The sequence below is a fragment of the Coregonus lavaretus genome, assembly GCF_964263955.1.
Source record: "Coregonus lavaretus genome assembly, chromosome: 37".
Lineage (NCBI taxonomy): Eukaryota > Metazoa > Chordata > Actinopteri > Salmoniformes > Salmonidae > Coregonus > Coregonus lavaretus.
Window position 1 is genome coordinate 8285167 of NC_140024.1, and position 27997 is coordinate 8313163.

At 44.0% G+C, this 27997-nt stretch overlaps 2 protein-coding genes across 4 annotated transcripts; one reads left to right on the forward strand and one right to left on the reverse strand.

The window, feature by feature from the left end:
* Nucleotides 1-193: 193 nt before the first annotated feature.
* LOC311111715 (origin recognition complex subunit 6-like) lies at nt 194-3742 on the forward strand. Of its 3 annotated transcripts, none has more exons than XM_084154521.1 (7): nt 194-674; nt 859-985; nt 1107-1270; nt 1445-1534; nt 1622-1731; nt 2239-2325; nt 2454-3742. In XM_084154521.1, the coding sequence occupies exons 1-7, from the start codon at nt 610-612 to the stop codon at nt 2603-2605; spliced, it is 795 nt and encodes a 264-aa protein (XP_084010647.1). In that variant the 5' UTR covers nt 194-609; the 3' UTR covers nt 2606-3742. The 3 variants fall into 3 exon arrangements, with proteins under 3 accessions (XP_084010647.1, XP_084010648.1, XP_084010649.1); XM_084154522.1 differs by having other exon boundaries at nt 2478-3742; XM_084154523.1 differs by having other exon boundaries at nt 225-354.
* Nucleotides 3743-3829: 87 nt separating this feature from the next.
* LOC311111714 (myosin light chain kinase 3-like) lies at nt 3830-27994 on the reverse strand. The gene is made up of 13 exons (XM_084154520.1): nt 27216-27994; nt 17773-17866; nt 17182-17479; nt 15328-15854; nt 15054-15159; nt 14040-14133; nt 7688-7797; nt 7328-7469; nt 7136-7206; nt 6754-6882; nt 5505-5657; nt 4498-4633; nt 3830-4359 (listed from the first exon to the last, which is right to left on the reverse strand). The coding sequence occupies exons 1-13, from the start codon at nt 27858-27860 to the stop codon at nt 4285-4287; spliced, it is 2580 nt and encodes an 859-aa protein (XP_084010646.1). The 5' UTR covers nt 27861-27994; the 3' UTR covers nt 3830-4284.
* Nucleotides 27995-27997: the final 3 nt, after the last annotated feature.

The following is a 27997-nucleotide window of genomic DNA, read 5'->3' on the forward strand; positions in this document are numbered from 1 at the left end:
GGTTGAGGTTAGGATTAGGTTTAAGATTTTAAGAAGATAAATTGTAGGAATGGGCGGGGTTTATAACTTTGTGGCTGTAATAACTAGTGACGACCTCCCTGTCTCTGGCCCACACTCCAGTATGGTAGGTGGCGGTAATGCACCATAACGTTGGATGCCAACCGCCGATAAACCCCCCTGAAGAAGAAGAACTAGTGACGACTCAGCTACCCTTTCCACAGAATCGCCCGCATTGGCTTAGCCGAAAACAAAGTGTGGGAATAAGTATCCCATTGGCTAAATTACAGTAGCGCTATCGCAAATATTTAGACAGCGGAGATCAAATTACTGCAATGTGATAAAAGCAAATATATTGTGAGTAGAACATTTGATGCTCAATTTCCTTTGTAAAATTGTTTGTGTATGCTGTTGTTCTTTTCAGCAACAAGTACGCAAATAGACGTGGCATCGTCATAGCCAATAGAATGTCGAAAGATGGCTGGTAGGCGTGGTGGTGTCTGCCAATTTTGCCGCGAAAGTTTGGCATGTTTTTGTGTCTGACAACTCGACTAAAGCAGTTAGATTTTTATTCTGTCGTTGGCAGTCGCGAACATTCATTAGTTACCGGAAATGGAAAAAGAAATGTTTACTAAACTTGCATCTAAAATGGGTATAACCTCTGCAAGAATTCTACGGTGAGTCTGTAAAACGATAATATTAGCTAGCTTGTATACTTGAGACGGTACCATCGTCCAATTAAAATGTACCATTGACTTTAGGTAACTACAGGAGCTAGCTAGCTAATCTGCTTGCCAACAGCTGCTATTATTCAGCTGCTTGATATCGTTTCCTAAACTCTTGTTTGTATCAACATTACAGCCAAGCAGAGGAGTACGTGCGGTTATCCCTGGTTAAATGCACAGGACTCGGAAATACGACGGGTACAAGTAAAGCAGTAATATGCCTAGAGCTGGCAGCAACGTCAATGAAGTTACCCCTGGACAAAGTAAGTTTTTTTGTATTAGCTTTGTGATGACAAGGCACCTCACCTGTTAATCAAATAACTAAATGTCCTGGTAATGCTCAGCAAACGTGCCCTATGAACTGGTTTTGTGCTATTTCTTCAGGAATATGCCGTCAAATTATCCGGGTTGAACAAGAAACAGTATCAAAGCACTCTGAAGGCCATAGAATGCATGCTTGGCCTTGAGTCTCACCTGGGCCTCCGAGACCTTGCTGTTCAGTTTGGGTGCATGGATGCAGTGAAAATAGCAACCCAAATATTAGAACGGTGAGAGCTTGAAGAGTAGCCTACATCTGGCCAACACATAACCATTCTTCAAATATTTTGTAAGGTGCAATATTCAGCAAGTCTTATACATCTTTCCCGAATAAGACACCGTCCCAAATATCATAACGTTGGTCAATGTGTTAATTTAATATGATTAATTCATGTTTGTTCCAGGTATGAAGCAAGCCTTCCTGCTGCACAGCAGAAAGATGTGGACCTGTCAAAACCCCTCTTCACTACAGCTGCTTTGAACGCTGCATGCAAGTGAGTGTTACTGTATTCTGTTTCTTTATAAACCATTCAACCTGATTTTTAATTAAACCTAATCACTATCCCCATGGACCTCTCCAGATGCTTGAAGATCAAAGTGGACAGGAAGCTGGTAGCATCATCTGGTGCTAAAAAGGGAATCTTTGACAGGCTGTGCACCCAGCTCCAGAAACTGGGACAGGACATCTGCAGTAAGTCTGCTGTCAAATGATAAAGGGGTTTGACTAACATATGGTGGGAAATGGGTGAAAGCCCAGGAAGGGCTTTTGGATTTAGAAACTTACTTCCGAGCCATAACGTTCTGTTAACTAACAATACCTTTTTCTGCGACATACGCTTCAGAAAGCGGGGGTTTGAATTATTGTGGCCTTTTTCATAGTGGCCATTTGTTGTGTAGAATTTTTACTTTCCTGGGTAAAAAGAGTATGTAGGTAATTCCTCTCTATCTCCTTGTTGTCGTGGTTACAGCCTGGTGGGAGAGAGTGGATGTTTTTTATTTTAGGACTGAAAACCTCAACAGAGCGTTGGTCTCCCGATCAAGGATATCCCGATCGCTGCATACAACATGCCTATTACAAGAAATCTCGGAATGTCGTGGCTGAAATCATTGTCTGCTGGCGGTAGGGAGAGTGAGTTCAGGTGTGGTCCTCTCTCCCAGGGATGATCTTTAAGTATCTCTTGATTTTTCTCCCTAATAGAAGAAGCCACTCCACTGAAGAATCCAGTTAAAATGGCACAGAAAAGACAGAAAACACTCATAGAAAGTATTGAACAAAAAGAGGAAGGTAAGTGTGACCAAATAATAACTATACCAAATTCCTGATTATGTCCTGAGAAGTTTGTAACTCTTAATCTTTGCTGTAATGCGGGGTTAAAACAGTGTTAGAGGGAATATTTTGTGCAGTCTATCAAGGCCCTTTCCTCCTCTCCCTTTCAGAGGAAAATCTGCCAACATCTCAAAAACAGCAAAAAGAGGTCTCTGAGGAGAGTGCAACACAGGATTACGAAGAGTGGAAGCAAAGAATCTTGGAAAATGCCCTTAAAGCCAAACAAGCCAATGCATAAGTCCATTTGAAATGCAGTGCTGTTTATTTATTAAGAAAGAGAGATGGTCAGCTCAGCCATGACAAAAAGGGGAAAGTTCTCACGAGCTTGGGCACGTGAAAATACTGTATACAGTCCTGAGTAGTGAGGCTGGAGCACTAGTATTCTTTGCATGTGAATTCTAATGAGCAGGTACAAGTCTGCTAATGAAGCAAATAGGAGCTCCATGTCTAAGTTACTTCAGATTTTTGGAGAAGGTTACCTGAAAAGGGTGTTTTTATTATTATTATTTTTTAATGGTTTGTTTCAACCATGGTTATTTTCTGTGATAAGCCTTACCCTTGTAAGCAGGCATGATTTTTTTGTATTCCGTACAGTACATTGACTTGTCTGCCACTTAGTGGCCGTGTATGAGACCTACTGTAAGAATTCTGCTATGCTGTTGCTGGTCAATGTGTTGGATTTGTACAGTTAAGATTAACATTCTGTGGTGTTTTAAAACGGCTAATTACAATTTCCCTCATTTTATAAAATCACAATTTATGGTGGATGATAGACAGTCTTAACATTTGGCAGCTGGCATTATCAACTGTTTTTATGAAGACTGACCTTGGACAGACAATATTGAGTACCACAGTATGAGTCGGAAATGGTTCCAATCGTTTATTCACCATTAATTTTTCCATCGGGGATTTTAGAACTACTTCATATAAGGTCTGTGTTTCTTGTAGGCTTACCCTGGTGTGACGTTTTGATAACCACACAAATCTCTCTAAGACAAGGTAACTTTGATCAATAATAAGCATTATGAATTTGTGAGTAAATTGAGGCGAATATATTGATAACTCACCTTGTACGAGAGAATTACATGGCTATCAAAACATCATGCCAAGGTAAGCCTACACCAAACACAATTAATTAGATTTTTTGTAAAATTCACCATGTTAAAAATGAATGGCAGAAACTATTGGAACCGTTTCTGTGTTTGTATAGGTTTTATGACGCTTCCACTGTGCCAGACTATTGACAATGGTAAAAGACAGTTTCCTTTTGCAGCTTCTCTTATTTTAATAAATTAACATTTATAGTCATTGAGTTATTCTTGCTGAGTTCAAGTGGAGGTGGGGACACTGTCATAAAATAATGCTATATGGGAACACCGTACAGTCAGTTGGGATGTGTAGCATGCAAACAAGTGGCACATTCAAAGCCTTCATAGAAGGAAAGATTGACAAGACAAGGTCATCTGTGTGATTGTGAAGATTCACTTACCATATTAAATAAACCAAAAAAGAAAGCCTTGTGAATGTGTCATTGTGACTTCAACTTGATGTGCAGAAAATGGTACATTCAGCAAAGCAGTTCAAACATGTAAGATTTGTCATTAAATAAACAATTACGCCAAAGTAAGTAGTAGGCTACCAGCTTGAAGCGCACTGTGAGCCCTGTGTAATTTAGTAATCACTAACATCACCCACAGGAAGACTGTACAAAGTTATTAGAATACTGCAGTACATTTCAATCGATGTCCATCATTGTAATTTGCATACCAACGCCGGACACTGTGTTGCAGATCACGTCCTGTTCTGTTGCCTCAGTCCAACTAGCAAAATGGCAGGAATGCCTGCCATGGAGGTGCAGCACGGCAGCAATACACGTGAGGCACAACTACCCAGTCTTTGATAGCAGTCTTCTCAATGCTATACAGTGTTTATTGGATGATTCTGGCGAAACCTCTTCAGCCTATTGGCTGCAGCAACCACATAGAAGTGTTTCTGCAAGGAAGTAGAATAATTGAATTTAGATGACTTTCTTATAAAAATATGATTCAGACAATTCACTGTAACACAGATGCAATGTGTAGACCTATGAAGGGATGCATGGGAACATGCGTAACGGGCTTCAGTCCTCACCTTCCACTGTTTATGAGCTGCCAGGTAGCGCTGGAGCTTGACTTGGGACTTGAGCCGCACCTGGTGTAATTTGGCTTTATCCTCCAGATTGTTCAACCAGGCATGCTTCATGCAGCCAGTTGCACTGAGTCGACTGCTACAATACAGACCCAGGATAGGGGTATCAATACACACAGGTCTACGGCCCAAATGGACATTCATCAAGATAATTGGTTAACTATAATTCTAAACTGTGATACAACTCCCACAACTTCCAAAACCGTATTTCTACTTTCTGTTTCTAAACTGAGTTTTCAGTGCCGCTGCCTTTATGGGGTGAAAACATTCTCCGTAACCCATGCCTCATCTAATGCTGGTAGCCTGTCATGAAATAGCTGCTGCTAAAAGCAGAGATGTACCCATTCCTTGGAAAGAAAAGTAGCCTACAGACAGAGGCTAATGATGAACACACCATGATCCTCTTCACCATGGCTGATAGTGGGTGTGGGGGTGAATAACACACAACTGAGTGCCCCAATTAGGAATGACCAGGTCATTAATGGTGACACAGCACAGAAAGAACAACAAGGTCCCAAATATTGACAATGTGCCTGTTGCCATCTGCAATCCGGGCTGTCGTTGTTTCCTGCCAGCTGACCACTCAGTGAACAGTCCAGTGTGGGAGCACACACAACTCACTCAGGCCCTGGCAGTGTAGTTTGTTTTTAATGTGACTCAAATGTGCTACATTCTAGTGACCTTCTATATCCTGTTTACTCAACTCATTTGGATTTCATGGCACATATTCAAATAACCCATTTAGACAAATGGCAAAATGAACCATCAACAGTCTGATTGTGATTCAGTGGCAATGAGGTGCATTCAGTTGGAATATACCTGCCTTACGCAAACAATAGGCCTTTTCATTTTACTAAATGAGATGGTGCTATGGCCATGAATTTGGAGGACAAAGAGGGGAAAACAATATAGATGAATAGAACATGAATTATAACGAAGATATGGAATACCATTTAGTTGGAATCAGCAGTCTGGTAACAAAGTCCTTAGCTTCCTCTGAGACATTCTCAAATGCCTCTGAATCAAAATCCCAGTTGGCATGAAGGATGTTGTTCATAGTCTCTGCATCGTTGTCCCCCAGGAATGGAGACAGTCCACTCAGACTAATAAAACAGTGAGATATTCTTGGTTAGTCACATTTTCATATAGTCCTCATGAGAAAGAAAGACAAATCATTCATCAAAGTCATGATGCTACAGAGAGCTCTGCCTCAGTGCCCTGGAATGAAAAGTATGGGCCAGGTATGTAAATACAAAGTTTGAGACTGTGAATCTTAGACCCATACCACACTTCAACACAAAGACTGTGGGCAATGGTTACAAAGGAGCAGATGTGCGTGTCATGTTCCAGAGAAATTGAAACAAAGAAACACTTACATACCGATGCTTACTCTAAATATAATATAATAATTCAATTAGCACCATGGATCCCTGGGTAGTGCTAGGTATTCAGGCAAGCTGGCGGCATAGAGTGGAACAGTCACACATTCTTATTTTGGGCGAACCCTCCTAAATCTCCTTGGACAGCTGTCAGGTTATTAGCATTAATTGAATCTACCAGGTCCTGAGAAAAGCCAGGCCGCCACTGGGATGCACACAGTTCATTCAGGGCCATGGTTGAGGCTAACAGACAACATTGCGAGGGGGCAGCAGTGGGTATGAATTTAGTCATAGCTGAACAGTGTGCTAGTGTGAGTGACAAGAGACAAACATGCGTTTATAGATGGATGGCAAGCATGTTTCCAGTGGCTAGGATACCATTGGTTGACCCTTTACAATAGATCAGATCCTCATGTTACACCAGAGGAGGCTGGTGGGAGGAGCTATAGGAGGACGGGCTCAGTGTAATGGCTGGAATGGAATTTATGGAACGGAGTCAAGCACGATGTTTCCATATGTTTGATGTTTGATACCGTTCCATTTATTTCATTCCAGCCATTACAATGAGCCTGTCCTTCTATAACTCCTCCCACCAGCTTCCACTGTGTTACAAGGTATGACTGATGCTGCTGCCTAGCAGAGGTGTGTGGTGAGTGTATTTGTCAAGCGGAGGTGTTTCACTGTGTGTGTGTGTGTGTGTGTGTACATGTGTGTGTGTGTATGTGTATGTGTATGTGTGTGTGTGTGTGTGTGTGTGTGTGTATGTGTGTGTGTGTGTGTGTGTGTGTGTGTGTGTGTGTGTGTGTGTGGTGATACTCACAGCATATAAGTAATGACTCCCACACTCCACATGTCCGTTGGGAATGAGACAAAGTCGTAGTTGACCACCTCAGGAGCCAGAAATTCTGGGGTGCCAAAATTGACCTTTAGTTTCTCTCTGGGTCTGTACCTGATGGGAGACAAGCACATCTGAACTATGGCATCATAAAGGTCTCACGTCTTACAACAGAGCGTCATGGGTGGAGACTCAGATTTACAGAGATGGCCTACTTTTTACCAAGCGGTCTACTGGGTGACTGTTACCATAGCTACCTCATTGGCTACTCAATTCAGGATGATGGAAAAAGGGGGATGTCAATAGATGAGATTTGTAGATTAATACAGTTCTTGTCACTGAATGGAGAAAATACTGAGAAACGTACTTTCTGGCCAGACCAAAGTCTATTATCTTGATCTGGTTCCCTGTGGAGTTGACACAAAGAATGTTCTCTGGCTGAGAGAAAATAAGGAGAGCATGTAAGAATTCTCACACCAGGGTGATATGTAATATAATTAAAATCCATGTAAACTAACAAGTCTTGCAATATATTCTATGTATAGTATATTACTTTTACCTTGAGGTCTAAATGGAGAATGTATTGCTGATGGAGGTACTGTACCCCCTCACAGATCTGTCTCATAAACACGATGGCATCCAGCTCTGTCAGCTGGAAGTTCTCATCAACGATCCGGTCAAACAACTCACCACCTTCCACACTGCAGAGACAGGGAGCTGGTCAGTGCTGTAAAAGTGATATTGTGCTACTGTGCAAAAAAGCAAAGAAGAGCTGAGGAAATTGAGTGGCATAGAGGTTAATTCTACTAAAACAATGCTTTATAGCCTGGAACAGTATTTGCCGTCCCAAATGAAATGCAGATAGGTGCTATTAGAGTTGCAATTTCTAAATACTGACTTAATGAGAATAATGACTTACTACTCCATAATAAGTGTAAGGTTTGTCCGTGACTCAAAGGCATCATAAAGCTGAATCAGATTCACGTGGTTTAGTTGGTTCATCACCCCAATTTCATTCTTCACTTCATCCTTTGTTACCCGTTGGGAGGAGAGAGAGAGAGAGAGAGAGAGGGAGAGGGAGAGGGAGAGGGAGAGGGAGAGGGAGAGGGAGAGGGAGAGGGAGAGAGAGAGAGAGAATAAGGAAATAAGAGAAGAGAGAATAGGAAGTGACTCAACCTCAGCAAAAGGAAAATCACAATCTATCATCAACATCTAACCAGTCTGGATGGTGCTTATACACATACCAATTACCGGTATATGTACTGTACAGTGGTGTGAAAAAGTGTTTGCCCCCTTCCTGATTTCTTATGTGTTTGCATGTTTGTCACACTTAAATGTTTCAGATCATTAAACAAATTTAAATATTAGTCAAAGATAACACAAGTAAACACAAAATGCAGTTTTGAAATGAAGGTTGTTATTATTAAGGGAAAACAAAATCCAAACCTACATGGCCCTGTGTGAAAAAATGTTTGCCCCCCCTGTTATAACACAACTCAACTGTGGTTTATCACACCTGAGTTCAATTCCTCTAGCCACACCCAGGCATTACTGCCACACCTGTTCTCAATCAAGGAATCACTTAAATAGGACCTGCCTGACAAAGTGAAGTAGACCAAAAGATCCTCAAAAGCTAGACATCATACCGAGATCCAAAGAAATTCAGGAACAAATGAGAAGAAAGTAATTGAGATCCATCAGTCTGGAAAAGGTTATAAAGCCATTTCTAAAGCTTTGGGACTCCAGCGAACCACAGTGAGAGCCATTATCCACAAATGGCGAAAACATGGAACAGTGGTGAACCTTCCCAGGAGTGGCCGGCCGACCAAAATTACCCCAAGAGCACAGCGATGACTCATCCAAGAGGTCACAAAAGACCCCACAACAACATCCAAAGAGCTGCAGGCCTCACTTGCCTCAGTTAAGGTCAGTGTTCATGACTCCACCATAAGAAAGAGACTGGGCGAAAATGGCCTGCATGGCAGAGTTCCAAGACGAAAACCACTGCTGAGCAAAAATAACATTAAGGCTTGTCTCATTTTTGCCAGAAAACATATTGATGATCCCCAAGACCTTTGGGAAAATACTCTGTGGACTGATGAGACAAAAGTTAAACATTTTGGAAGGTGTGTGTCCCATTACATCTGGTGTACAAGTAACACCGCATTTCAGAAAAAGAACATCATACCAACAGTCAAATATGTTCTGGGCCTGTTTTGCTGCTTCAGGACCTGGAAGACTTGCTGTGATAAATGGAACCATGAATTCTGCTGTCTACCAAAAAATCCTGAAGGAGAATGTCCGGCCATCTGTTCGTGACCTCAAGCTGAAGCGAACTTGGGTTCTGCAGCAGGACAATGATCCGAAACACACCAGCAAGTCCACCTCTGAATGGCTGAAGAAAAACTAAATGAAGACTTTGGAGTGGCCTAGTCAAAGTCCTGACCTGAATCCTATTGAGATGCTGTGGCATGACCTTAAAAAGGAAGTTCATGCTCGAAAACCCTCCAATGTGGCTGAATTACAACAATTCTGCAAAGATGAGTGGGCCAAAATTCCTCCACAGGGCTGTAAAAGACTCATTGCAAGTTATCGCAAACACTTGATTGCAGTTGTTGCTGCTAAGGGTGGCCCAACCAGTTATTAGGTTGTAGGGGGCAAACACTTTTTCACACAGGGCCATGTAGGTTTGGATTTTGTTTTCCCTTAATAATAACAACCTTCATTTCAAAACTGCATTTTGTGTTTACTTGTGTTATCTTTGACTAATATTTAAATTTGTTTGATGATCTGAAACATTTAAGTGTGACAAACATGCAAACACATATGAAATCAGGAAGGGGGCAAACACTTTTTGACACCACTGTATATGGCACCTTACCTTAAACACATTCATTGAACAATGTATTATGCAGACCTGGGTTCAAATCAATGATGTATATAAACCCTGGATTGCTGATGCTATGTATTGGCCATTGAGAGGCTTTGAAGCCACCAGTCAGCCATATTGGCACTCCCCAGTAGGCACAATCCTCCATAGGAAATTAATGGAATTTCAATTAAATGTTCAAGGTCAAAATTACATGTATTTAAGTATTTTTGTTGTTGTGGTGGGGACAGTAACATTAGTAACCTAAAAAAAATTATACTATAATTTAAAAGTATACATTAAGTTGTCAGTAATAGAATAAATGTGGCAAAAATGAATGTAGACATTAATAAATGCATTCCAAAATATTTTTTACAATGGTGGGGGAGTGCCAAGATGGAGGCATGGTGGCTTCAACACAGCGTAATGTGGCCCCGATCATCTACTTATATTGGAATTATTTGAAAGTATTTTCAAATAATTTCCTATAAATAGCCTACTATTTAAAAGTATTTTCAAATACTTATTTCCAAATACATTATTTCAAATACGTAACCGACCTGGGTTAAATGCATGGGAGTGTACATGTATTTGAGTCAGTGTATTTGACTATTTTCAAATACATTCCAATATTCAAAGAAATCGAAATAAAAAGTTTTTTGAAAGTAATTGAAATACCCCCCAAATTATCTGAACCCTGGTATTATTCCAGTAAGAAACAAATAAAAAGTGGATATTTCTGATATGTATGAGTACATAAGAGCCATTTGCCCTTCTGATCAAACAGAAACTCGGAAATCACATGTAATTACCTCTGAACAAAATTACTACATCACATATTGGACATAAGAAACATCATACTTTGCTCAGTGTATGGCTGAGTGTCTCAGATTCTACTCCCAAAGCTACGTTTTTGATTGATTAAGAAATACATTATTAATCACAAATTCAATACCAGCTTTCTGTACCAGCTTTCTGTGGTACTCACTCAATGTGTCAATAAAGGCAAGGTCAGAAGAGATGCCAAAGTTACATAATTAAAAAGGTGCTTATAAAGATAGTGTGGTGATTAGCAGGTGTAATAGGAGTCACATGTTGAAGGCTAAGGATGTGATATGAATCTCGACGGGAGCCGTGATGGATTTGGTGTAAGAGAAGAGACACAGGCAGTGGCGGCTCCTGAAAAAATTCTCAGGGGGGGCAATTTTTCTGATGATTTAGGTGACCTACACACATTTTAAAAAAGATATGTCCAGCAACAACATGAAGACAGGGGCAGCATATAAGTCAATACCAGAAGCATTTATTGACTGATCTCAAAAGTGTTGGCTTACCAGGGTTGGTGGAGCCCTCAGTTTCATCTTTGCCTCGCAAAGCTAACTCAAACACTCCGCAAAACTTCACACACTGGATTAGCCGGCTGAGGATGTGGCGGTTCTTGCTAATGTCGTAGTAAATATATTTGTTATAGTGAATATGGAATATGATATGTTGAGTAAAATGTTGTGCTAAGATCTATTTAGGTCAGGAGCTGGTTATAAGTTCTGTTCCTATCCAATAACAATGGACAAAAGGGTCCTATCTTGTCAGCCTTGTCAGTTTCAGTTCTCCAGTAAACTTGTGATTATCAACACTAACCTCATCGTTGTGGCGGCGGACAGCTAGCCTGTATCCCTCATCCAGTTGAGTGGGAATGTTCACTCTCCCCAAAGCAGACAATCTCAAACAGCTATCCATGTGGGTCTTTGACAGCTCATGTTTCTTAATCTTTCCTGAAAGATGGTGCATGTCCGTTACACACCAGTCGCTGTCCAAGCGGTGCTGTCTGCCGTGCCGCCTTCAGGGTGAAAGAGTAAGCAGGGGGTAGCAGAAGACTGCATTAGCTACATCGCAGCCTGCTAGCCAGGTTTTTCGTTCGTACCAATTTTTGGAAAATCCTCGGGTGTAGGACTTCCCCCCTTTAGTAGAAACCTGTTGAATTATTAAATTTGGTCTGGGAGGTCCTAATTGTTTCGTTGCCAATTTATCTTCATTTGTTCGCCGACAAAAAGGAACTTCTTTCAAAGACACAATCGAGTTGCACTGAAGCCTAGCCATTTTGATAGTAGTAGTGAATTGATTGATGAGGCTACCCGCTCTTTTCTTAGTTACGTTCATGGTTATGTTACGTATGACGAAAGCGCGTAAGTGCAAGCCCTCAGAAACCCATAGAGATTGTATTGAAAGCTCTGATATTTGAAAAAAATAGATTTTACATGGGAGTCTATGACAGACTTCTGGGCGATTTTCAACCTGACTGAAATCGCCCCAAAAGGGGGGGGGGCCATTTGAAGCACGACTTTAGCCTGATTGGACATTTAGTGGCACTGTGGCAGATCAGACGTCTAGATTACAACACTGATAACTACTGTTGCCGTGATATAATTGATTAGAAAAAAAATCCCTTCCTTTTCCCGTTTGGCAGTGCGTCGCCCATATCGCCCTATTGAACACACCGCCCCTGGACACAGGTGCATGCTGTGTGCGTTCTCAGAGAGTGTGTGTCTGTGAATGTCAAAGAGAAATGGAGAGAGTAAGAATAGAAAATGTAAATATATGTTCTTTAAAAGTGCAATATGCATAAATCAACCATTTCATGGTTGCTAAAATTGTAATAGTTCGCCTAATTTCAGTTTATGTGACAAAACAAGCAATGCAGAGTGTACAATCATTGTACCATCTAAACTGCTGTGAAATATATTTTCAATAACCAAAAATATTGTATTTTCAGCTGTTTGAAGCTGGTTTACAGAGCCAAAATTAAAAATGAAACTTACGAACGGGAAGCATAGAAATAGCTTCTTATGCCGTGTGTACACTACACGACTTTCAAAATCCAAACATCGCTGAACCTCTCACATTAAACAACCGTCTTTCCTGTGGTTATTTGTCTTGCACACTAACCGATCTGGCACAGACGGGGTGTCACACACTACAAGATTCTTCACTTGGTTGTGAGGATTCTCGATACCACCACGCTGTCTCGTGAAAACAATGACGTGATGATGTGATTAGATTGTTAATGTAGCTAGAACGAGCTGTGGCTCAAAGCAGCCTCAAAAAAGGTTTCAGTCAGACATTCACGCTTGCCATACAGAGTTGAAATTTGTAGCCAACATTTTGAATTGAATAACATTGCTTCTGAACTTCATAGGTGTAACGATTTGACACTTTGGCTTTGGTTAAAGACAGGTACAAATGCGTACTATGCCAGCAGCGTACCACCCTGCATCTCGCTGCTGGCTTGCCTCTGAAGCTAAGCAGGGTTGGTCCTGGTTGGTCCCTGGATGGGATACCAGATGCTGCTGGAAGTGGTGTTGGAGGGCCTGTAGGAGGCACTCTTCTCTCTGGTCTAAAAATATATCCCAATGCCCCAGGGCAGTTATTGGGGACATTGCCCTGTGTTGGGTGCCGTCTTTCGGATGGGATGTTAAACAGGTGTCCTGACTCTCTGTAGTCACTAAAGATCCCATGGCACTTATTGTAAGAGTAGGGGTGTTAACCCCGGTATCCTGGCTAAATTCCCAATCTGGCCCTCATCCCATCATGGCCACCTAATCATCCCCAGCCTCCAATTGGCTCATTCATCCCCCTTCCTCTCCGTTGTAACCATTCCCCAGGTCGTTGCTGTAAATGAGAATGTGTTCTCAGTCAACTTACCTGGTAAAATAAGGGATAAATAAATAAAATACTAGTAGTCATTGCTCCTGCTTGAGAGTCTACACATTCTGGGTAATGCAAAACAACGTCATCATCTCATTGGCTATTGCTGATCACCGTTCTCAAAACTTGTCATAGCACAGCTCACACTACAAGACAATTGCAGATTTTGTACCGATAAAATCAAACGTTTGAAAATATCGGGACAGCTCAAAGACGAGATCGGTAGCCCTCAGATTGTGTCTCTGACCCACTCACATTAAATGAGAGTCGGTGACGGCCGCACGCCCCGAGTAGGCAACGACATGGGGATTTTGGCTCTGATCTCAAACTTGCCTGGGACAGCTAAATCAGGGCCAAAATCGTGTAGTGTACACCCGGCTTTAAACTTGATTTCAATGAAAATAACAGATCTATAACTCTGATTTCTATGTGAATTTGGTCGGGTCACCCAAAAAGTTACATGTTGCAGCTTTAACTTTGTTGCATAGTTTTTGAGGTAGAGAGAGAGCGAGAGATAGTATGCATGTGTGTGTGTGTGTACGCGTTTGTACGTGTGAGTATCTCTTTAAGCTGCGGCTGGAGAATTGCTCACATAGAACCTCATAAATAAACTTCACAGGAACATAGAGAGAGGTCAGGGTTGGAGTCAGAGAGAGGAGGGGTATAAAGACCACAGGTCTGTTGTAGTATATCCACTTACTCTCTCCCTCATTCCTTTGACTTTGATCAACTTCGCAGCGAGGATTAGGCCCGACGACAGCTCTGCACACTTATGGACCTGCCCAAAACGTCCCCTGTGGAAACAAGGACAGTTATGAGTGCATAGATACTTTACATACATGCTAAAGAGACAGGTGTGAACACAAATATTTGTTCATAGACAATTATGAACATACATACACCCTAGCCGCGCAGGCACAGACTCTCAGCGCGTTATTCTCGGAATCTGTGCCTCAGGTTACAACCTTTAAAATGCGAGAACTCAAGGCTACATACACCCCGACAAAGGCACCAAAGAGCACAGCACAGACCCACAAGCAGTCAACCTTGAGGAGTATCCTTTGCGTTGACCTCGGTCAGGGCTTTGCAGACATACTCCAAGGACCTGTTTTTCTCCTCTGGTTTCATTGGAAGTATATCATCATCCGCCACACATGGAGAGTTTACTAAGCCAACTTCTTTATGTAGCGAGAGAGCGCCTCTACTCTACATGGAACATGGACATTCAAAAAAGCCCCTATGCAAATGGTCACTCAACACTTGCCCAAAATAAACCCTGTCCATGACAAGCATGAAAGAAGCCAGTGCTTATTTGCAGACTCTGTGGGGGATTAGCCCTGTCTGTGTTGCCAGTTGTTCAGCTCTGCTGCTGATATGTACTATCTCTTCCTGCTTTGCCCATCGCCTGCTATCATGCTATACTGCACAGACTGTCAGTCTGCTAACCCTGTTTATCTGCTAATGCTGCACCTGGTTACTGCTGCTGCAGCAAGCTGCTCTTCTTGTGTTTTCTACATCACTATTTTCAGCCAATATCATTGGGTAGATGCCAACCTGACAGTGTATTTATAGCAGTAAAATAACAGTTGGTAACCCTCACTTACAGTAAGTCTGTTGTGTTTGGAGGGTAACAATAGGGGGCATAATATCTGCAACACCTCAGCCTTTCTATAGGGTAAACACATTCTCGCTGCCCTTAAGAATTAGGACTCACCCTCCAAGAACCTCGTTAGGCTTTACAGCGTAATAAGAGCCCATCGGGACTTGCTTGGCACTCACAATACGGTGCTCAAAGGGAGCAGGTAAGGGTGGGCAGTCATCTGGAAAGGAAGAGCACAGGAGCATGATTTATTATATGCTTGGTGGTATGGGTAATGATCTGTGGACTTATTGGAGGTTTGACATATTTCATACTGAATTTCACCCAGTAACATACCGTTGTGCAATCCATATTGTGCTGAAAATGACATTGATATTGCCGTTCTTACCTATGACCAATAGTTGTGCATCTAGGGCTGCCGCCTCTGCAGTTGCTGTAGTGTTTTTAACAACTAAAGAGGGAGTTGGCTGAGGGACAACTGGTTTTGCAGAGTTTTTCACTGTCTCAGACTCTGGTTGAGGTGGAACTGGTTTGTGCTGCTCTGTGGCTGCCACAGGCTTAGTCTGGACCTGAGGGACAATCATTACTGGCTCTGGCTCCGGTTTGGTGACCACATTCAGTGGGCTTGCTAGCGCACTGCTGTACGGGGTTGGTGGTGTTACAATGATAACAGGTTCCTGAGGACTGACTGCAGCATTTGTAAAGTCTTCTTTGGGGAGAGTGTCCTCCTTGGAAGGAAGAGGAACACTTTCAGTGGCCTGCTCCGGCGGTTGCTCCAGCGGTTGCTCCTCAGTGGTGGAGGAAGGTGGCTCAGATGCAGTGGGTTCTGGACCTTGTGGAACCTCTGTCTCCTTGACTTTGCTGTACTGACTGTCTAACTCACTGCCCACCGAAATCCTAGTCACATCAGGAGTCCTAGCAGCACAGGAACATTACAAAACAGTCAATGTTTGAACAATGCATAGACCTACACTTTTCTTCATTAATTAAACAGAATATATATGTAACTAATGAAACCAATGTGACAGCAATATATTAGATTCAATTTTAGATTAGATTGTGTTTATTAGTCACACGTACAGGGACACAGATGTAATTGTAGGGCACAGTGAAAATATTATGCTCCGGGCTCCAACAGTGCAGGTCAAAATATGGATAATAACAATATGAGTTATGGGCTATGAGTAGTGACAGATGCTGATTCTCATGTTAAGTACCCCCATTCTTGAAATGCCACTTATAGTAGGCATGTAAAAATGGGAAACAACGGAAGGGCCCTTTGATGTTCTGTATTCCCTTTAGCATGTACCTCATGTTGCTCACCCTACTCAGTGTGAGAGCCCACTGGCACTTGAGACCCTTTCATTAGAAACATGAAAAGGCAGCAGTGGGGTTTAGCTTGAGGATCATTTAGTATATCCACATTTCTAGCCGAAAGTGTAGGTCAGCGAGTGCATGTTCTTTGTTGGATCACTTTGATGACAATTAATGTCAACTCAACAGTACGGTTGAAATATATATGGCAAATAGAAAATCCTCTAGGGATGGTGTTAAGCGATAGATGGGAGGTGTTGAATGGAGTTGAAGGATGGGACTAATAACTAATAACAACTAATAATAACAAGATAACTAATAATGTAAGCATGCTGTGTCCATAATAAGTATATAGGTTGTATGTTGGGAGCTTTTGAGAAAGAGCACAGTTAGAAAGATATTGCATATTGAAGCAAACCGGATGGACATCATGAAAATGATCGGAGAAGTTGAGAGTAGAAGAAGTTCAGGAGCAAAAACAAATAAAATAGAATTATTGGAAAATTGACTGTGTCCATAAGGTGTAGATAGTAAGTATAGGCTGGAAGTAGAGGCCTGGGCATTGTTGTTCACTAATTTACCCCAAGTAGGGAAAAGATGGCGGGGTTGAAAAGTAATAAAGGGGAGTATATATATAAAAAACATGGGGGATTGGAAGTGATGCAGACAATTACAATGATGGAAGTTACAATCTATCTGTAATATTAAGCTGATCTACCCCCCAAAAAAAGAATTTAAAAAAAGAATAATACAATTTAATAAAAAAATTAATAAAAAACTCAACAGGTCCACCTGTCACACTTTTCATAACCCTGTTGGGAGTAATGGTGCTGCCATTAAAAAAATAAAATAATAATAACTTAATAACAAGAGAGATTTCACTTTGGATAACTGGCATATTCTATTGGTTATGAATCAGTCAGCCTACCTCCTCAGCTCAGAGAGCACTTCGATGGTGACCTCCTCCTGAGCTACGACCACATCAGGGGCGAAGGTCTGGACTCTGGTGGGCTCTCTGCTCTTTAAGGTGACCTCTTTGGGCTTGCGAGATCCTTTACTACCCCAATCACTATTGGTAGATGGGAATAAGGCCTCGTCCACTGCAGGGCCCTCTGTGAGAGCTTCTGATAACCTGCAGGGATCAGGCTCAGGAGGAGCTGGGACTTCCACTCCATGGTCTGTGGCCTTCGCTTCCTCTACAGGGAGCTTTACTGCCTGCTGGTCACCTGTGGGAGAACAACAACAGATATACCAGAAGGAATTACTTCAATTAATCACTCATTAGCTTATGGAATCCCCACCCACTCACATTAACTTTGCAGAAAACATCCAGGCAATGCCTTAAGTTGTCAGTAACTGGTCAACATTGACTGAAAGTACCTTAAAATGCATTTGATGTGAGAAAAGTGATGTATAAATAATGTTTGATTGATTAATTCATTGATTGATTGATTGAAAAACATTAACTGAAAAATATGTATCAATGCCAACAGATAACACAGAGACAAGTCCAGCTTACCTCTGGTGATATGTAAGCCCTCCTCCTGGACCTGAGTCCCCTGGTCGCAAAGAGTGACTTTAGGCTTTGCGCTGCTATCTTCTGATTTAGTTTTCTGAGTGAAGAGAACATCCTTCATACATATTGTTGCTTACTACTTTATCACAATCAGGTTTAACAATCATTCTACCTCCAATGTGGTATAGTAGCTCTATTCCAGGAGTATGTATGACATGAAGTTTGAACAAGATAAACCACATATAGCAAACAGGATAAATAAAAAAGTTAAAAGCTGAAATATCTTATCTAAATGTTTGTTCACATCCACTCATCACCACATTGCCAATACTTCAGGCATGGACTTGAGGCATGGAGTATGATTGAGGCATGGTCTTTTTAGTATTAATGATGAACTGGTGTGGCATATTTGAAATGACAACACATAACTGATAACAGATGCCTACTCGGCCGACCCAGCTGGACTTATTTGTTTACACTAAGCCATGAGTAACTGGGAGATGCCAGCAGTGGATCTGGCCTGGACGTACACCGCAGGGTCATAGCATGGGTGGGCAAGAAGCAATGCTGTTGTGATCTGTGTTCGCACAGCATACCTTACTGGCTCTCATTATAGAGTCCATCTGTCTGCCTAATACTATCAGACTATTACTAACACTAAATGAATCTACACTATCTCCACCCCAAAAAAACTCAACATTTCAATCTATTAATCAAATGTATTTTATAAAGCCCTTTTTACATCAGCAATCACAAAGTTCTTTACAGATACCGAGACTAAAACCCCTAAGAGAAAGCAATGCAGAGGCAGTAGCACAGTGGCTAGTAGCCCTTGATCATGACTCTCAGTTCCATTACATTACACATAAGAGTCATTGGACGAAGGCGTCTTCTGTAGGGAGGATTTTTGTTAAGATCTGCGACCTTATCTTTCATGTCATAATTTTCAAAAAACAGAAGGTTAAATTGTTACACACCTTTATAGGGTTAGGGTTCCCACACGGCCATTTTATGTTACAGTGCTTGTTTACGGAAAACAGACAGTAGACAGAGTGGACTACCTGTGCTAATTAGCTATCTGCATCTTCGAACAGCTGTGTGTAAACGGAAGACAGACGCCACAAACGTGTTGTCACTGGAAAATACTGTCGGCTGCAACTGTGTTAAACCAGTTAAAACAGTGTGCAGTAAGTGTGTGTATTTTGAAGTGATGTGAAAGTAGAGGATTTATGTTTCTAGACCTTTACCAAAATAGAGATTCGATTCACGTTTAGATGGAGAATTTGGCTGTTTTGGCTTCCAGAGCCAATTTGCCCTTTAAACAGAACATGTAAGGTCCTTGGAGTAAGGAGTAACGTTAGGCTCCTTTAGTCCAATATTGGGCTAAGTGGCATCTCTTCTGGCTGTACCGGGTAGAGATTTAAGAGTACCTGTGTGGCCATTAAGGCCACATTGTTTTACAAGACTTATTTTGGTGCTATATCTGAGTGTTTAACACCTTTTCTGTCTTCGGAGTTAGTTATTTTAGGGGATTTGAATCTGGATTGGCTATACCTGGCCTCAGATCAATTTAAGAGCATATGCATTGATTTTAAACTCTCTCCTGTATTCCTAACCCTGAGTTGGCTCTAGAAAATGTATCCTCCATATTTATTCCTCTGGCAGATAAACACACCCCTTTTAAACAATTCAGAGTCAAAGATAGATCTAACTCTTGGTTTTCTTCTGAGCTATCTAAGCTCATTCCGGTGAGAAATCAGGCATGGGCCAAAGCAAGGAAAACTGACTCTGTAGTGGACTGGTAATCTTTCAGACAATTGAGAAACAGATACTATCTCGATTAAGAAAGCTACGTCAAGCTACTTTTTAAGCTCTATCTCTGACTCTGCTGGTGATCCTTTTACATTTTGGAAAACAGTACATGCACTGAAGCGTACAAATTCCTCTTCATCCCTTCCGAAACAAGTTATGTCTGACTCTGGCATCATAACTGAGAAGATAATAGGGATAGGGATAAGTGATGCTTTTATTCACCATTTTATCTCGGCAGGCTTTTTATTTGAGAGAAATGATGGTTTAACTGACCCTGGTCAGTCAATCGACTGCTCTTCCCTCTGCCAGCCTCTAGCTGACTCGACGGTTAACCCGTCATCTTTGTTTCAATTTCAACAATTTACTATCTGTGATGTGCTAGATGCCATGCTTAAGATTGATGTAAAACAAATCCACTGAGGCTGATATGCTTGATCCATTTCTGCTGCAGCTCTCTGCCCCGCTGATTGCTGAATAATTAACCCATATTTTTTACCTGACTATTATATCTGGTACTGTCAAAGGCTTTCGAAACTGTTGATCACTCACTGCTAATTCAGAGGCTTTCCTCAATTGGCCTAGACCAGGCTGCATGTAACTGGTTAATAAATTACTTGACAGATAGAACTCAATGTGTATCTACTGATGGTGTTAAATCAGGTTTCCTGGATATTACGAAAGGTGTCCCGCAGGGGTCTGGGTCCTGTATTTTTTACTGTTTACATTAACAATATTGACTTGTCTGTAAAAAATTGAAACCTGCACTTGAATGCCAATGATACTATTGTGTATGCTATTGCCTCCACAGTTGACCAGGCTCTATCTGAACTACAGTCTGCCTTCATTGTATTACAGAAAAACTGTATTGACCTGAAATTAGTATTGCAGGTAAAACTAAATATATGTTGATTACATCGTATAGCAGACACACGACTTACAGTAGTGAGTGAATACATTTTTTTACTGGTCCCCGTGGGAATCAAACCCACAACCCAGGCGTTACAAATGCCATGCTCTACCAACTGAGCCACACAGGAGGAAGGATGTTTGCTAAAGCGCCTAAAAAGAACTCTGATGATGTAAGTATATGCACTTTGGATGGTGTCCATATTGATCGTGTTCCTGTTTATAAATATCTGGGCATCTGGATAGATGAAAAGCTGTCTTTTAAAAAAGCATATTGATGAGTTAATTAAGATGCTGAGAATAAAAATTGGCTTCTTCTATATAAACAGGTCCTGGCTCTCGCTAAAAAGTAGAAAGCAGATTAAAAAGTAGAAAGCAGATTAGTCAGTCGACGTGCCTATCGGTCCTAGACTATGGTGACATCATCTATATGAACACAGCAGCCACTTCATTAAAGCCATTAGATGCAGTTTATCATTACAGGCGACAATTTTAGTACTCATCACTGCATTCTCTATTAGAAAGTTGGTGGGCCCACTTTGATGTCACGTAGGTTAATACATTGCTATGTTTTAATTTCTAAAGCCCTTTTACAAAAAGTCCCAATGTACCTAATATCTTTACTAAACTTTAGATATACGAGTTACCACACCCTGTCACGAATTCAGCCGAGGCTGCCCCTCCTCCTTGCTCGGGCAGGTTTCGGCGTTCGTCGTCACCGGCTTACTAGCCACTACCGCTCCATTTATCATCACTCCATTTGTCTTGTCTTGTCTTGTCTTGTCAATCACACACACCTGGTACTCATTCCCTCATTAGTCTTTGTATAAGTGTTCCCTCTGCCCCGTTGTCCTTTGTGAGTGATTGTTCATTGTGAGCGTGAGTGTCTCGGTTGAGCTACTCTTTCCTTGTATGTAGCCAAGGTGGATTTTTCCCTTGTGCTAGTTTCGTTTTGACGCTTGCTGCGCTTTATTCATGTACACTGAATAAACTCTGGATTTTTGTGTTTTACCTCCTGCACCTGACGCGGTCATTCACACCTCATCACAGAATCACTCACCTCTATGGAGTCAGCAGGAGAGGAGAGCATGCCTGGAATAGTCACAAAGGTCCAGGAACATTCCACTATGCTGGCCAGCTTGGGGGAAGCGATGGATCGGGTTCTTCAGGTCGTCCAACGCCTGGAGAGAAGAGGAACCGATCCGTCGAGACCAGCTGGCCAACCAGATCCAGCCACCTACATCACAGCACCCGGAGGGATCCAGATATCTCGACCACGGGCGTTCGATGGGACGCCGGCTCTATGTCAGGGATTCCTTCTCCAACTGGAGCTGTACTGCTCCAGTGTCAGGCCGGCGCCATCAGATCGAGAGCAGGTGTCCGTCCTCATTTCCTGCCTCTCGGGGAAAGCCCTGGAGTGGGCCAACACGGTTTGGGAGAAGGAGGAGCCGCGTTGGAGGACTACAGGGAGTTCGCCCGCCTATTCCGGGCGGTTTTCGATCACCCGCCGAGGGTCGAGAGGCGGGTGAGCAGCTGGTCCACTTGAGGCAGGGAACGAGGACAGTACAGGAGTTCGCGCTGGAGTTCCGGATTCTGGCAGCAGGATCTGGGTGGAACGAGCGGGCCCTGATCAACCAGTTCCGGTGCCATCTAAGGGAGGACATCCGACGGGAGCTAGCCTGCCGTGACACCAGTTTATCTTTTACCGAACTGGTGGACATGGTCATTCGTCTGGATAACCTGCTGGCAACCAGAGGACATCCTGGAGGAGGTCTGGCCGTTCCCGCCCCGACCAACGCAGATCCAGAGCTCATGGAGCTGGGTGGTTCCGCGCACCGAGAGAGCGGAAGACGACAGCGGCAGTGCCAATCGGATGGCACGAAGGGACATTCCACCACACGTTGTCGTCAGTGCTCTTTTGGGTCAGGAGGCGGCCGGCAGGGCACTCTCGCATCACCCCAGGTATTAAGCACCCACACTTGTTCAGAGCCCTCTGCTGCGCACTGTACCATACCCATATACTTCCCTGAATACATGAGAGTTCCCAAGTGCAAGGCGCTAGTAGATTCAGGCGCAGCTGGGAACTTTATGGATAAAACTTTCGCACACCACCAGGGCATTTCATTAGTTCCCCTATCCATTCCACGCCCCATCAGAGCACTTGATAGTCGACCATTAGGGTCTGGGTTGAAGAAGGAAGTCACGGTACCAGTCACCATGATCACACAGGAGACGCATTGTGAGCAGGTCACTTTTTCCATCATTGAGTCTCCTGCTTTCCCTGTGGTGTTAGGTATTCCATGGCTAGCACTCCACACTTTCTCATGGCCGCAGAGGGTTCTCACGGGGTGGTCGCGAGAGTGTCAGGGTAGGTGTCTTGGTGTTTCCGTTGGTGCAACCACGGTGGAAAGTCCAGATGGTGCCTCCACCGTGAGCATTCCCCCCAAATACCATGATCTGGCACAAGTTTTCTCCAAGAATAAAGCAACTAAATTACCACCTCATCGGGCGGGGGATTGCGCAATAAACCTTCGGGTAGACGTTGTACCTCCAAGGAGTCATGTGTATCCCCTGTCGCAGGCGGAGACGGAGGCTATGGAGACATACGTCACCGAGTCCCTGCGCCAGGGGTACATACGTCCCTCCACTTCACCTGCCTCCTCAAGTTAATTTTTTGTGAAGAAGAAAGACGGTGGTTTGCGCCTGTGCATTGACTATCGACCACTGAACAAGGAGACGATAAGATTTAGTTATCCTCTCCCCCTCATTCCGTCAGTGGTTGAGTCATTGCATGGAGCGTGCTTCTTCACTAAATTAGATCTCAGGAGTGCGTGCAACCTGGTGCGTATCCGAGAGGGATAAGACAGCATTCCACACAACCACAGGTCATTATGAATACCTGGTGATGCCTTACGGTTTGATGAATGCTCCATCCGTCTTCCAGTCCGTGGTGAACGAGGTGTTTCGGGACATGCTTGGTCGTGATGTAGTGGTCTACATTGATGACATCTTGGTGTATTCCGCTACGTGCGCCGAGCATGTGTCTCTGGTTCGCAAAGTACTGGCCCGACTGTTGGAAAATGACCTTTATGCTAAGGCAGAAAAGTGTATGTTTTTCCAGCAGTCCGTCTCCTTCCTCGAATACCGCATTTCTACCACAGGTGTGGAGATGGAGGGCGACCGCATTTCAGCCGTGCGTAATAGCCGACTCCAACCACGGTAAAGGAGGTGCAGCGCTTCCTTGGCTTCGCCAACTATTATTGGAGGTTTATATTTGGCTTTGGCAAGGTCGCTGCTCCCATTACATCTCTGTTGAAGGGTGGGCCGTCCCGTCTCCGCTGGTCTGCTGAGGCTGACAGGGCCTTCAGTAACCTGAGGGAACTGTTCACCTCGGCCCCGGTACTGGCCCACCCCGATCCATCACTACCGTTCGTAGTGGAGGTGGATGCGTCCGAGGTTGGGATGGGAGCAGTCCTGTCTCAACGCTCGGGCACGCCACCCAAGCTCTGCCCCTGTGCATTCTTCTCAAAGAAGCTCAGCCCGGCGGAGCAGAACTACGGCGTCGGTGATCGGGAGCTGTTGGCTGTTGTCCGAGCTCTGACCATGTGGAGACATTGGCTCAAAGGGGCGAAACACCCATTCCTCGTCTGGACGGACCACCGTAACCTGGAGTACATCCGGGCAGCGAGGAGGCTGAACCCTCGCCAGGCCAGGTGGGCCCTATTCTTCACCCGGTTTGATTCACACTGTCATACATTCCGGGTACGAAGAACGTGAAGGCAGACGCCCTGTCACAGCTGTATGATACAGAGGAGAGGCCCAGAGACAATACCCCCATACTGCCGGACTCATGCATTGTGGTGCCGGTAGTATGGGCGATGGATGTGGATATAGCGCAGGCATTACGCACAGATCCATCTCCACCGCAGTGTCCAGCTGGGCTGCAGTACGTGCCTGCGCTTATCCGTGATCGTCTGATCTACTGGGCACACACGTCACCCTCCTCTGGTCACCCAGGTATTGGTCGTACAGTGCGCTGCCTGACCGAAAAGTACTGGTGGCCTACCTTGGCTAAGGACGTGAGGGTGTATGTTTCCTACTGCTCAGTGTGCGCCCAGTTTAAGGCACCTAGGCACCTCCCAGTGGGTAAGTTAAAACCTTTACCAGTTCCACAACGACCATGATCTCATTTGAGTGTTGATTTTTAAAAAACTGATCTACCTCTCTCTCAAGGGAACACCACCATCCTGGTCGTTGTAGACCGCTTTTCGAAGGCCTTTTCGAAGGCCTGCCGCCTCCTTCCTCCTAGGGCCCACGACTCTGCAAACTGCGGAGGCCCTGTTTACACACGTCTTTCGGCACTACAGGGTACCAGAGAATATAGTGTCTGACCGAGGTCCCCAGTTCACGTCAAAAGTCTGGAAGGCGTTCATGGAACGTCTGGGAGTCTCGGTCAGCCTGACCTCTGGGTTCCACCCTGAGAGTAATGGGCTGGTGGAACGGGTAAATCAGGATGTGGGTAGGTTCCTGAGGTCCTATTGCCAGGACCAGCCGGGGGAGTGGTCGGTGTTCCTGCCATGGGCAGAATATGCCCAGAACTCTCTCCGCCACTCCTCTACAAACCTAACGCCATTTCAGTGTTTTTTAAGTTATCAATCGGTTCTGGCACCGTGGCACCAGAGCCAGACCGAAGCTCCTGCGGTGGATGACTGGTTTCGGCGCGCAGAGGAGACGTGGAACGCTGCCCATGTTCACCTCCAACGCGTCGTCAGAAGGCCAACGCTGACCGTCACCGCAGTGAGGCCCCCGTCTTTGTACCGGGGGATCGGGTCTGGCTCTCGACCCGGAATCTGCCCCTCCGCCTGCCCTGCTGGAAGCTGAGCCCGCGGTTTGTAGGGCCGTTCAAAGTCCTGAGGAGAATCAACGAGGTCACATATAGGTTATTACTCCCCCCTGATTACCATATTAACCCCTCGTTTCATGTCTCTCCTCAGGCTGGTGGTGGCTGGTCCGCTCCAGGAGTCTGAGGTGCGGGAGGTCCCTCCACCTCCTTTGGACATCGAGGGGGCGCCGGCGTACTCTGACCGTTCCATACCGGATTCGAGGCGCTGGGTGGGGGTCCTTCAGTACCTCGTGGAGTGGGAAGGGTACGGTCCGGAGGAACAGTGCTGGGTTCCGGTGAGGGATATCCTCGATCCCTCTCTGTTGAGGGACTTCCATCTTCGCCATTCGACTCGCCCTGCTCCGCGTCCTCCTGGCCGTCCCCGAGGCCAGTGTCGGCGCGCTGCTGGAGCTGCGCGTCAAGGGGGTGGGGGTACTGTCACGAATTCAGCCGAGGCTGCCCCTCCTTGCTCTGGCAGGTTTCGGCGTTCGTCATCACCGGCTTACTAGCCACTACCGCTCCATTTATCATCACTCCATTTGTCTTGTCAATCACACACACCTGGTACTCATTCCCTCATTAGTCTGTGTATAAGTGTTCCCTCTGCCCCCTTGTCCTTTGTGAGTGTTCATTGTGAGAGTGAGTAGCTCGGTTGAGCTACTCTTTCCTTGTATGTAGCCAAGGTGGATGTTTCCCTTGTGCTAGTTTCGTTTTTACGCTTGCTGCGCTTTTTTCATGTACACTGAATAAACTCTGGATTTCCTCCTGCGCCTGACTCTGTCATTCACACCTCATCACACACCCGGTCACAGGGATGGCTATTTCTGGAAATTCCATTGGTCTAGTTAAATATAAAATAAATATGACTATCCTAATTCTATGTTCAAACAAATAGATGACCAGCATTTGGTTCCATCTGCCTTCTAATGGTTTGTTAGTAGGCTATTTTATGTGGTAGCAAACATTAGTATTTAATATCAAGATGCCAGTGATGAGAACCTACTGTTGATATGAATTAGAAAATTGATTCTTCATACATTATACTGTATGTAAGCTAGATTCTTTATCCTAAATTGTCATGATCTGGGGGGAAAGCATACAGTCAGTGGGAAAAATCACTCTCACTTCAGTTTCACTTTGGATTTGATGCTAGCAAACAGCCTTATCTTGGTAGCAATATTACATATTGTTACCCAACAGCTGAACAAACATTCTAGAGACAGTCAGACAGTGACACAGGGCGCCAGGTTAAGTGACTTTGCACAAGGCTACTATAGTAGCAACACTTTTTACTGGGGATTTCAACTGACATTTTCTGGACAAATGCCCACCTTCAACTTATACTTCCTCATTATGTTAGGCCATGCCCTATGAAAATAGCAATGAGCATTTATTAAGAGTGAACATTTAACAAAGATGCTGTTATAGTAGTCAAATCACCAAGATTGAAATCCTTTCCCACAAGCCCAAAGCATGGATTAGTCATTTTCAAAGACAAATCGTTCCCTTTATTTTACACAACATCATAGGAGAAGTGAATTATATTAAACAGGATGAAATTGCATATCCTATATGCAAATTATGAACTCGTTTGAACTCATGTTCCCATTTGAATGAGAAAGTATTTAAAAGTGTGAGAACAAAACATAATGACAGTGCACTCTGTACACTGTACAGAATGCACTGCATTCTTTCCAAAGGTTAAATTAAGTGGGAAGGGTGAACCAGAGTCATGGCTCACAAAATAAATTATTAGCAAATGTTAATACCATAACTCAAAATAACTCTAACATTTGTTCTGAAATGGCAAAGATGTGCCATCCCGCTTCAGCATGAGCTCACTGACCTCCTCCTCCTCTTGGCTGTACAGTAGGCCCTGTTTCCTCCAGGGCACGATGCCTTTCAAGATGAACTCCACTATCTTGGAGCTTCGGAAGACTTCCCCCACATATCCCCAGAGCTTGTCCACGGCCGAAACCGAGCTCTCGATTCCCTCAATCTTTTCCCGTTGCCATTTACCCTCCTGCTGCAGGTTCTTCAGCAGCGCCACAGTCTCCCCACACAGTACCCTGACCTCCGAGAACAAGGCTGGGTCCCCTCCACCTCCACGAGAGTCCCTGTCCCCCGCCTGGGGGTCCCTGTCCTTTCTGAGCTGGGCCAGGTCCTTCCCCAGCGTCCCCATACCCTGGCACACCATGTCCAGCCTCCTAAGGACCTCTGTTTGGCTGCAGGTTATCTGATCCACCTTAACCTCAAGCTGATTCAGCTTGACCTCCATGCCTCCCAGGCTGTTCAGCAGGCTGTTAGTTGGCTTTTTCATTGCTCTAGAAGGGGCCCCAGCATTGTCCAATTTACCCCCCTCGTACATCTTGGCAATGCAGGTGGCCAATGTCTCCGGTTTACTCATAGTTCCAAGAAATTCCACACAGCGGGGACAAGTGTCAGGTGAGATAATGGAAGCTGTGCTAATCCACCTTGCTCCAAGCTGCATTGGATCTATTTTAGTTCAAGCTCCCGAAGTGTTGTTGTTTCTCTCCCATACAGGCAGCTCTGCCGGACCCTGTTGTCTGTATGTGCCAGAGACATGACACCACTTAAATAAACACCAACTCTTCGCTATCTTATCTC